This window comes from Schistocerca piceifrons, chromosome 8 (genome assembly GCF_021461385.2).
Source record: "Schistocerca piceifrons isolate TAMUIC-IGC-003096 chromosome 8, iqSchPice1.1, whole genome shotgun sequence".
Classification (NCBI taxonomy): Eukaryota; Metazoa; Arthropoda; class Insecta; order Orthoptera; family Acrididae; genus Schistocerca; species Schistocerca piceifrons.
In genome coordinates, this window is record NC_060145.1 from 89,835,185 (window position 1) to 89,847,623 (window position 12,439).

The following is a 12,439-nucleotide window of genomic DNA, read 5'->3' on the forward strand; positions in this document are numbered from 1 at the left end:
CCACAATCTGGCCCTTAGAAGGTCAGATATTTATTAAAATTTGTGACGATAACATCCCGATTAGTAGTCTTTGGCTTAAGATTCGAATGTGGGACCATTTTCCTCTGGTCTATTAAAAATTAAAATAGTTTGTTCCATCTCTCATTCATTCGTCTGACTATATGTCCCCAACACTTCCATTTCGTTCAAATAATTAAGTCTTCCACTCTATTTTATACACTCTAGGTATGTGATAAAACAGTTTTATGTATGTTGCAGTTTTTTTGGAGTTAGCCTATTGTTGGTACGGTTAACAACAACGTTTTGTTGCGCAAGCTACAGTTTGCCGTCCTTCTTTAATCTCGTACGTTCCGCAAGACCACAACTTCAATTACCCTATGTACTTCAGAATATCCTACTATTAGACAATTACGCAAGCAGTTCAAAATTTCCACTTCACGTTTTCACTATCGCGTCTTTTAAAGATGTGCTTATTGGATGAACTGTGCGCTTTTTGAAGTCTTTTTTTTTATCGTGGTGGTGACCATATGTAGTTCAGGCCTTGTTAGCTTATGGTGTGTCTGTGTCTGTACTAGGTAGTCGGCAGCAATGGAAGACGATGGGGTATATGGCGAGGGTAACCATGTGCGTGTGATCGCACGCAGATATATTTATTTCAGTCACAATGGAATGTTGGTAGTGGTCAGGAAAGTGAGTTATTGCTTAAAATGGTTATGTTCTATTTACCAGTCCCTTATTACTTCACTAGCACCCTGATCATATGTTCAAATGTGTGTGAATTCCTATGGGACCAAACTGCTGAGGTCATCGGTCCCTAGACTTACACACTAATTAAAGTACCGTACGATAAGAACAACACACACACCCATGCCCGAGGGAGCAATCGAACCTCCGGCGGGAGGGACGGCGCAATCAGTGGCATGGTGTCTAACCACGCAGCCACTCCGCGGGGCCCACCCTGATCAATGAATTAACACTTACATATAGTCGATCATCATTCACACTACTTAAAGTAACTTACAATAAGAACAACACACACACCCATGCCCGAGGGAGCAGTCGAACCTCTGGCGGGAGGGACCGTGCAATCAGTGACATGGTGTCTCTAAGCACGCGGCCACTCTGCGGGGCCCACCCGGATCAATGAATTAACACTTACATATAGTCGATCAACATTCACACTACTTAAAGTAACCCACGGTAAGAACAACACACTCACCCATGCCCGAGGGAGCACTCGAACCTCCGGCGGGGGGGACCGCGCAATCAGTGACATGGTGTCTCTAACCACGCGGCCACTCCGCGGGGCCCACCCTGATCAATGAATTAACACTTACATATAGTCGATCATCATTCACACTACTTAAAGTAACTTACGATAAGAACATCACACACACCCATGTCCCAGGGAGCAATCGAACCTCCGGCGGGAGGGTCCGCGCAATCAGTGACATGGTGTCTCTAACCACGCGGCCACTCTGCGGGGCCCACCCTGATAAATGAATTAACGCTTACATATAGTCGATCATCATTCACAGTACTTAAAGTAACTTACGATAAGATCAACACACACCCCCATGCCCGAGGGAGCACTCGAATCTCCGGCGGGAGGGACCGCACAATCAGTGACATGGTGTCTCAAACCACAACGCCACTCCGTGGAGCCCACCCTGATCAATGAATTAACACTTACATATAGTCGATCATCATTCACCCTACTTAAAGTAACTTACGATAAGATCAACACACACACCCATGCCCGAGGGAGCACTCGAACCTCCGGCGGGAGTGACCGCGCAGTCAGTGACATGGTGTTGCTAACCACGTGGCCACCCCGCGGGGCCCACCCTGATCAATGAATTAACACTTACATATAGTCGATCATCATTCACACTACTTAAAGTAACTTACGATAAGAACATCACACACACCCATGCCCGAGGGAGCAATCGAACCTCCGGCGGGGGGGACCGCGCAATCAGTGACATGGTGTCTCTAACCACGCGGCCACTCCGTGGGGGGCCCACCCTGATCAATGAATTAACACTTACATATAGTCGATCATCATTCACACTACTTAAAGTAACTTACGATAAGAACATCACACACACCCATGTCCCAGGGAGCAATCGAACCTCCGGCTGGAGGGTCCGCGCAATCAGTGACATGGTGTCTCTAACCACGCGGCCACTCTGCGGGGCCCACCCTGATAAATGAATTAACGCTTACATATAGTCGATCATCATTCACAGTACTTAAAGTAACTTACGATAAGATCAACACACACCCCCATGCCCGAGGGAGCACTCGAATCTCCGGCAGGAGGGACCGCACAATCAGTGACATGGTGTCTCAAACCACAACGCCACTCCGTGGAGCCCACCCTGATCAATGAATTAACACTTACATATAGTCGATCATCATTCACCCTACTTAAAGTAACTTACGATAAGATCAACACACACACCCATGCCCGAGGGAGCACTCGAACCTCCGGCGGGAGTGACCGCGCAGTCAGTGACATGGTGTTGCTAACCACGTGGCCACCCCGCGGGGCCCACCCTGATCAATGAATTAACACTTACATATAGTCGATCATCATTCACACTACTTAAAGTAACTTACAAAAGAAGAACACACACACCCATGCCCGAGGGAGCACTCAAACCTCCAGCGGGAGGGACCGCGCAATCAGTGACATGATGTTTCTAACCACGCGGCCACTCCGCGAGGCCCACCCTGATCAATGAATTAACATTTACATATAGTCGATCATCATTACTTTCTTATTCACTGCAAGGTTTCTTTGTTTCCTGTCGCTATACTGGAATTCCTCATCGTGGTGTCCCCATACCACTTCTTGAATAAAAAACATGACAGCGATGTGTTGAGAGAGTTTTACTTTCTCATTAACGTCCACGGAGGAGTACCATGATGGAGAAGTTGTAGACCAAAGCTCAGGGAAACGCTATGGCTGTGCCGTTGTTAACTTTTGGAACTCGACATCGATTTACGATTCTAAGCAAATAAATATTTTTTTTTTATTTTTCTTTATTGTTGACCCCTCATTTCATGACGACAGAGCCATGCATAATTTATATACATTAACAATATTAAGTTACACAAAATCGTACGTAAGCTCCTGCAACAGTGATGTGGCTTTTCGGATTGAGTACCCATTCCGTAGGCTCTCCGCAGTCCAATCTTCTGCTGGGCATTTAAGTTCTGTTGCGCACGGTCGGCCCATCCTATAGCCACAGTCTTCAAGAGAACCAGTTCTATTTTTTTGTGTAAAGTTCTTACGCTGATTTGAATGAATGGTTGTGTAGAAATCAGTAGAAGAATTTCCTGAATCGCATATTTGGTTATCAATATAAATCTCATCCGGAGTATTTCATGATGATACCTCTACATAGGGTTTCCAGTTGGCAGGATGATGATGTCATGAACCTGGAACAGAAATGTAAGGATGTCATTACCTTTATGTTTTCTTTCGGACAATAATTCATTAAAAACTTAGCAAAATTCCAAAAGAGACGAAAATTAATGTTAAGTATCTATCACTATAAGCAGACACCATTATTCGACCTGCAAGTTCGCATATACTCTTCTCTTTGCTAGCCTTAACTCCGAATCTTCACAGGGTTGGCTTCTTAATTTTTGGAACTGGCAGTATTAGTGGATGCTTCCCCTGGGATCTAAACGTTCGAACACCATACACTACTGTTCCCTGTTCATCAACGAATCTTCTTTTAAAAGCTTACAATTTCCTAAGACAGACTTCATTTTCCTTTACAGCTTTACGTTTGTAACCTATCGTACTTTTTGGAACTGAATATTTCTCGCGCCCTTTCCCTTCTAACATTTCAAAAAGTCTGATTTTTTCTAAGACCTCCTTTACGTTATTTTCACCCTACTTGAATTCTTACTTTGCATCTTTACATGTAAAAGAAAAGAACCGAAAAAATTAGATTTCGTGAAGGCTTTTGTCACTGTACCTCACAAAGGGGCTTTTAATGAAATTCTGTGATTATAGAATATCGTCTGAGTCATGCGGCTGGCTTCGTGATTTTCTATCAGAGAGACCACAGTTCGTAGTAATTGATGGAAAGTCGTCGAGTAAAACAGAAGTGATTTCTGACGTTCTCCAAGGAAGCATTATAGGCCATCCGCTGTTCCTGATCTATATCAACGATTTACGAGACAAGCTGAACATCCGTTTTAGGTTGTTTGCTGAAGATACTGTCGTTTACAGTATAGTAAAATTTTTGGAAGATCGAAACAAAACTGCAAAACGTTTTAGAAATGATATCAGTACGGTAAAAAAAGTCGTGTGACCAGGGCCTCCCGTCGGGTAGACCGTTCCCTGTGTAAAAGTCTCGATTTGACGCCACTTCGGTGACTTGCGCGTCGATGCGTATGAAATGATGATAATTATGACAACACAACACCCAGTCCCTGAGCGGAGAAAATCGAACCCGGGCCCTTAGAACTGACATTATGTCGCGCTGACCACTCACTTCCGAGGGAAGACACCTGTATGGTGTGAAAATTGGGAATTGACCATAATTAATGAAAAGTGTGAGGTCATCCACTGAGTGGTAAACGGTATCCATTAAATTTCGGTTACAGGACAAATCAATGAAGTCTAAAGGCCGTAAATTCAACTAAATACCTAGGAATTACAATTACGAACAACTTAAATTGGAAAGAACGCATAGGAATTGTTGAGGGGAAGGCGAGCGAGAGATTGCGATTTACTGGCGCAACACTTAGAAGATGCAACAGAACTGCTAAAGGGACTGCTGCCTACGCTATACTTGTCCGTCCTCTTATGGAGAACTGCTGCGCGGTGTGGAATCCTTACCAGATAGGACTAACGGAGTAAGTCGAGAAAGTTAAAAGAAAAGCAGCACGTTTTGTATTATCGAGAAATAGGGAAGAGAGTGTCACGGTCTTGGAGTGGATATCATTAAAACAAAGGCGTTTATCGTTGTGGTGGGACCACCAACTTCCTCCTCCTAATGCGAAAATATTTTGTTGACGCCGACCTACACAGGGACAAACGATCATCATAATGGATACCAAACGTGTCACTGTGGTAGTTTAACATTCCTATTGTTATTACCTGGGCTAGACATTATCGCAGCCTACAATATAAAGAATAGTATCCGTTGTATCTAAAGATACAATCAAAACGTAATATTGCTTATTTGCAAACAAAGCACAGCAATTCAAAGTTACGTTTGTGAACCCAAAAACTCACTAGGAACAGATGATCTGTTGGCACTCCGAAACGGACTGTTTCTTTCATCTCACTGGCCTCCTGAGAACAGTACAAAGTATCCTGTCCTGATACAGGGTGTGCCAACCCTTATGGGATCTAGGAGAGGCTCAGGTAATACCAGACAGCGGACGGTATCGGACAAAAACTGTGTCTATACTCTAGTGACAGTACGGCTCTGTACTGTGGAGGATCAAGACCACTCACGCAATTTTGAATCAAAGTTTCAGACAACCATCCAGAAGAATGAGTGTGGAAAGAAGTGGGATACTGAATATCTACCTGGACACGTGGATGCTGGGACAACATGTAGATTGCAGCTTCCGCGACGTCTTCCGGCTCCATGTAATTCATCTTATCGAACAATTCTGGTGTCCATTTGTTGGTATTGGAAAGAATATCAGTCTTCACCAGTCCCGGAGATATTTCCTGTGCAGAAAGCATCAATGAGTTTAAACGAATATTTTTGATAAGGAATTTCTAATTTGCTACATATAATCTACAAATTGAGGGAGGGAACGCACTACTTATTACCAAAGAAAGATACTCATCTTATTAAATGTGTTATAATGAATTTAAGGGAGACCAGTTTTATTGTTTCATTATTTAGAGGGTGTACTGATTCACTGAGTGGAATTTACTAAACCTGCGAAGTATTCGACAGAGGGAACCTTAGTACCAGGACGATTTGTTACAGGGTGGTTGGGATGTTTCTATGCAAATAGGGTTTATAGTCTTTGTAACCCCCCATCAACCATGGACCTTGCCGTTGGTGGGGAGGCTTGCGTGCCTCAGCGATACAGATAGCCGTACCGTAGGTACAACCACAACGGAGGGGTATCTGTTGAGAGGCCAGACAAACGTGTGGTTCCTGAAGAGGGGCAGCAGCCTTTTCAGTAGTTGCAAGGGCAACAGTCTGGATGATTGACTGATCTGGCCTTATAACAATAACCAAAACGGCCTTGCTGTGCTGGTACTGCGAACGGCTGAAAGCAAGGGGAAACTACGGCCGTAATTTTTCCCGAGGGCATGCAGCTTTACTGTATGATTAAATGATGATGGCGTCCTCTTGGGTAAAATATTCCGGAGGTAAAATAGTCCCCCATTCGGATCTCCGGGCGGGGACTACTCAAGAGGATGTCGTTATCAGGAGAAAGAAAACTGGCGTTCTACGGATCGGAGCGTGGAATGTCAGATCCCTTAATCGGGCAGGTAGGTTAGAAAATTTAAAAAGGGAAATGGATAGGTTAAAGTTAGATATTGTGGGAATTAGTGAAGTTCGGTGGCAGGAGGAACAAGACTTCTGGTCAGGTGATTACAGGGTTATAAACACAAAGTCAAATAGGGGTAATGCAGGAGTAGGTTTAATAATGAATAGGAAAATAGGAATTCGTGTAAGCTACTACAAACAGCATAGTGAACGCATTATTGTGGCCAAGATAGATACGAAGCCCACACCTACTACAGTAGTACAAGTTTATATGCCAACTAGCTCTGCAGATGACGAAGAAATTGAAGAAATGTATGATGAAATAAAAGAAATTATACAGATAGTGAAGGGAGACGAAAATTTAATAGTCATGGGTGACTGGAATTCGAGTGTAGGAAAAGGGAGAGAAGGAAACGTAGTAGGTGAATATGGATTGGGGCTAAGAAATGAAAGAGGAAGCCGCCTGATAGAATTTTGCACAGAGCACAACTTAATCATAGCTAACACTTGGTTTAAGAATCATGATAGAAGGTTGTATACATGGATGAACCCTGGAGATACTAAAAGGTATCAGATCGATTATATAATGGTAAGACAGAGATTTAGGAACCAGGTTTAAAATTGTAAGACATTTCCAGGGGCAGATGTGGACTCTGACCACAATCTATTGGTTATGACCCGTAGATTAAAACTGAAGAAACTGCAAAAAGGTGGGAATTTAAGAAGATGGGACCTGGATAAACTGAAAGAACCAGAGGTTGTACAGAGTTTCAGGGAGAGCATAAGGGAACAACTGAAAGGAATGGGGGAAAGAAATACAGTAGAAGAAGAATGGGTAGCTCTGAGGGACGAAGTAGTGAAGGCAGCAGACGATCAAGTAGGTAAAAAGAAGAAGGTTAGTAGAAATCCTTGGGTAACAGAAGAAATATTGAATTTAATTGATGAAAGGAGAAAATATAAAAATGCAGTAAATGAAGCAGGCAAAAAGGAATACAAACGTCTCAAAAATGAGATCGACAGGAAGTGCAAAATGGCTAAGCATGGATGTCTAGAGGACAAATGTAAGGATGTAGAGGCTTATCTCACTAGGGGTAAGATAGATACTGCCTACAGGAAAATTAAAGAGACCTTTGGAGATAAGAGAACCACATGTATGAACATCAAGAGCTCAGATGGAAACCCAGTTCTAAGCAAAGAAGGGAAAGCAGAAAGGTGGAAGGAGTATATAGAGGGTCTATACAAGGGCGATGCACTTGAGGACAATATTATGGAAATGGAAGAGGATGTAGATGAAGATGAAATGGGAGATACGATACTGCGTGAAGAGTTTGACAGAGCACTGAAGGACCTGAGTCGAAACAAGGCCCCCGGAGTAGACAACATTCCATTGGAACTACTGACGGCCTTGGGAGAGCCAGTCCTGACAAAACTCTACCATCTGGTGAGCAAGATGTATGAAACAGGCGAAATACCCTCAGACTTCAAGAAGAATATAATAATTCCAATACCAAAGAAAGCAGGTGTTGACAGATGTGAAAATTACCGAACAATCAGTTTAATAAGAGACAGCTGCAAAGTACTAACACGAATTCTTTACAGACGAATGGAAAAACTAGTAGAAGCTGACCTCGGGGAAGATCAGTTTGGATTCCGTAGAAAGACTGGAACACGTGAGGCAATACTGACCTTACGACTTATCTTAGAAGAAAGATTAAGGAAAGGCAAACCTACGTTTCTAGCATTTGTAGACTTAGAGAAAGCTTTTGACAATGTTGACTGGAATACTCTCTTTCAAATTCTAAAGGTGGCAGGGGTAAAATACAGGGAGCGAAAGGCTATTTACAACTTGTACAGAAACCAGATGGCAGTTATAAGAGTTGAGGGACATGAAAGGGAAGCAGTGGTTGGGAAGGGAGTAAGACAGGGTTGTAGCCTCTCCCCGATGTTATTCAATCTCTATATTGAGCAAGCAGTAAAGGAAACAAAAGAAAAATTTGGAGTAGGTATTAAAATCCATGGAGAAGAAATAAAAACTTTGAGGTTCGCCGATGACATTGTAATTCTGTCAGAGACAGCAAAGGACTTGGAAGAGCAGTTGAACGGAATGGATGGTGTCTTGAAGGGAGGATATAAGATGAACATCAACAAAAGCAAAACGAGGATAATGGAATGTAGTCGAGTTAAGTCGGGTGATGCTGAGGGTATTAGATTAGGAAATGAGACACTTAAAGTAGTAAAGGAGTTGTGCTATTTGGGGAGCAAAATAACTGATGATGGACGAAGTAGAGAGGATATAAAATGTAGACTGGCAATGGCAAGGAAAGCGTTTCTGTAGAAGAGAAATTTGTTAACATCGAGTATAGATTTAAGTGTCAGGAAGTTATTTCTGAAAGTATTTGTATGGAGTGTAGCCATGTATGGAAGTGAAACATGGACGATAAATAGTTTGGACAAGAAGAGAATAGAAGCTTTTGAAATGTGGTGCTACAGAAGAATGCTGAAGATTAGATGGGTAGATCACATAACTAATGAGGAAGTATTGAATAGGATTGGGGAGAAGAGAAGTTTGTGGCACAACTTGACCAGAAGAAGGGATCGGTTGGTAGGACATGTTCTGAGGCATCAAGGGATCACCAATTTAGTATTGGAGGGCAGCGTGGAGGGTAAAAATCATAGGGGGAGACCAAGAGATGAATACACTAAGCAGATTCAGAAGGATGTAGGTTGCAGTAGGTACTGGGAGATGAAGAAGCTTGCACAGGATAGAGTAGCATGGAGAGCTGCATCAAACCAGTCTCAGGACTGAAGACCACAACAACAACAACAACAGTCTTTGTAAAATACAATTTATATTTGTCGGTATACAGTTTGTTTCCAAACATAAAAACAGTGGCCTAGGGGCAAAACAGGGGTAGCTTCTGTGACTGGCAATCACAATGTTCCCTGTTCGATTTCAGCCACTGTTTGAATTTTAAATAAAAATAATCAATCATGGCAGTTAAATACTTCCGGTATGATGAGAGTTTCGCTCTGTCAACGGCCTAGTCAAAGAGGGCGTAGGAGCAGAGGTTGGAGGCATCTTTGTGTTCTAAGAAGCAGAAGAATCACCGATGAGCGACGGCTTGAAGAGACAGAAGGCAGTGGAAGCCACCGCATTAAAGAGACAAAGTGGGAGGTGTAATGGTGATCTCTCCATTATGAAAAGATTTTGGGCTAGTCCCCCATTCGGATCTACAGGAAGGGACTGACAAGGGAGAGGTGACTATGAAAAGAAAACTAATGAATAACAAATGGGTAACATTTTAGGAATCGGAGAGTGAAATATCAGAAGTCTGAATGCGACAGAGAAGCTAAAAAATCTCAAAATAAAATTGTTAATGTTCAGTTTAGTTGTAGTACGGGTCAGTAAAGTCGAATGGAAAGACGATAATATCACCAGGAGGAGAAAATGATGTAACGGGAGAATAATTTGTCATTAAGTTAGAGCAGAGAGTTAGCTACTGTGAACGGTTTAGTAATGTTATTGTCCTCATCAGAATTGACAGCAAACTAATGCCAAAGACAACAGCACAGATACGCATGCCGACGTCACAAGTAGGTGGAGAGACAGAGAATCCATATGAGGACACTGGACGAGTAATTCAGTAAATAAATGGATATGAAAGTCTAATTCTCTTTACATTATAACGCTGGAGTAAGCAAACGGAGATGAAAATCTGATAGTCATGAAGGATTGGAATGCGGTTGTAGGAGAAGGAATAGAAGAAAGTTTATGAATATGGGAGAATAAGGGCTTCGTAGTAGGAACGAGAGAGAAACACTGAGTTCTTCAATAAATTTCAGCTAGTAATAGCGAATACCCTGTTTAAGAATCACAAGAGGAGGAGACATACTATGAAAAAGGACGGGTGACACGGAAAGATTTCAGTTAGCTTACATCATGGTCAGACAGAGATTCCGAAATCAGATACTGGGTTGTAACGCGTACCCTGGAGCAAATAAAGACTCAAATCACAATGTATTAGTGATGAAGAGCATGCTGAAGTTTAAGAGACTAGTCAGAATCAATGCGCAAAGAAGTGGGATATGGAAATACTTAGGAATGAAGCGAGGCGTGTAAAGCTTGAGGTATACTAAGGCTATAGACCCTGCGATAAGCAATAGCTCAATGGGCAGTTTAGTTGAAGAGCAATGGACACATATAAAAAGAGCAATCACAAAAGTTTGAAAGAAAAACATAGATACAAGGAAGGCACTGCAAAGAAACCATGGGTAACAGAAGAAATATTTCAGTTGATCGTCGGAAGAAGGAAGCAAAAAAATGTTGAGGTAAATTCAGGAGTACAGAAACCCAAGTTCACAAAGGCGAACTGACTGCTTGAAATATGTGAAGCAATCGAAAAAGAAATGACTGTCGGGAGGATTAACTCAGTGTAAAGAAAAGTCTAAACAGACATCGGTGAAATTAAAAGCAGGGGTGGTAGCATTAAGTGTGCAATGAGAATTCCGTTGTTAAATGCAGAGGAGAGAGGGGATGGAAAGAGTACACTGAAGGTTTTTATGAAGGACTTGCCTCAAGACATGATAGAAGAAGAAACAGGAGTCGAAAAGGAAGAGATAGGGGATCCAGCATTAGAATTTACAAGAGCTTTGCACTAATCAATATCAAATAAGGCAGAAGTTTCCAGAATGATATTTTCACTCTGCAGCGGAGTGTACGCTGATATGAAACTTCCTGGCGGATTAAAACTGTGTGCTAGACGGAGACTCGAACTCGGGACACAGTTTTAACCTGCCAGGAAGATTCATTTCAGCGCACACTCCGCTGCACAGTGAAAATCTCATTCAGAAAACATCCCCCTGCTGTGGCTAAGCCACGTCTCCGCAGTATCCTTTCTTCCAGGAGTGCTAGTTCTGCAAGTTTCGCAGAAGAGCTTCTGTGAGGTTTGGAAGGTAGCAGACGAGGTACTGGCAAAATTGAAGCTGTGAGGGCGGGTCGTGAGTCGTGCTTGGGTAGCTCAGCTGGTAAAGCACTTGCTCGCGAAAGGCAAAGTTCCAGAGCTCGACTCTCGGTTCGGCATACAGTTTAAATCTGCCAGGAAGTTTCAAGGTAGAAGTTATAGATAACATTCCACCAATATTTTTAAATTCGTAGGGGGAATTGGCAAAGGAACGACTGTTCACGTTGACATGTGGAACGTATGAGACTGTAGATATACCATCAGATTTTCGGAAAAGCATCATTCAAACAGTTCCGAAAACAGCAAGAGACGACAAGTGTGAGAATAACCGCACAATCAGCTTAGCAGCTGATGCATCCAAGTTGCTGATAAGAATAATATACAGAAGAATGGAAAAGAAAATTTAGGATGTGTTACATGACGATCAGTTTGGCTTTAGAAAAGGTAAAGGCCCAGCGAAGCGGTTCTGACATTGCGGTTGATAATGGAGGCAAGACAAGAAAAATCAAGACATGTTCATTGGACCTGTCAAACTGGAAAAAGTGTCCAACTCTATAAAATAGGGCAACTGTTCGAAATTCTGAGAGAAATAAGGGTAAACTACAGGGAAAGACCGGTAATATATAATATTTACAAGAACTAAGAGGGAACAACAAGAGCGGAAGATTAAGAACTAAGTACTCGGATTAATAAGGGTATACGACAGGGATGTGCCAACGGCCTTGCCGCAGTGGTAACACCGGTTCCCGTCAGATCACCGAAGTTAAGAGCTGTCGGGCTGAGCTAGCACTTGGATGGGTGACCATCCGGTCTGCCGAGCGCTGTTGGCAAGCGAGGTGCACTCAGGCCTCGTGAGGCAAACTGAGGAACTACTTGATTAAGAAGCAGCGGCTCCGGTATCGGAAAATGACATACGGCCGGGAGAGCGGTGTGCTGACCACATGCCCCTCCATATCCGCATCCTGTGACACCTGTGGGCTGAGG

At 42.8% G+C, this 12,439-nt stretch overlaps 1 protein-coding gene and 1 pseudogene across 1 annotated transcript in view; one reads left to right on the top strand and one right to left on the bottom strand.

The window, feature by feature from the left end:
• Window positions 1–3,055: 3,055 nt before the first annotated feature.
• LOC124711829 (dehydrogenase/reductase SDR family member 11-like) overlaps window positions 3,056–12,439 on the bottom strand; it is a 102,971-nt gene continuing 93,587 nt past the window's right edge. Inside the window, exons 5-6 of the mRNA XM_047242056.1 lie at window positions 5,567–5,713; window positions 3,056–3,450 (exon numbers count right to left, since the gene is read on the bottom strand). Coding sequence (XP_047098012.1) covers window positions 3,409–3,450; window positions 5,567–5,713 — 189 coding nt within the window. The 3' untranslated portion in view covers window positions 3,056–3,408. The remainder of the gene's footprint in view (window positions 3,451–5,566; window positions 5,714–12,439) is intronic.
• Window positions 12,168–12,285, top strand: LOC124712662 (annotated as a pseudogene).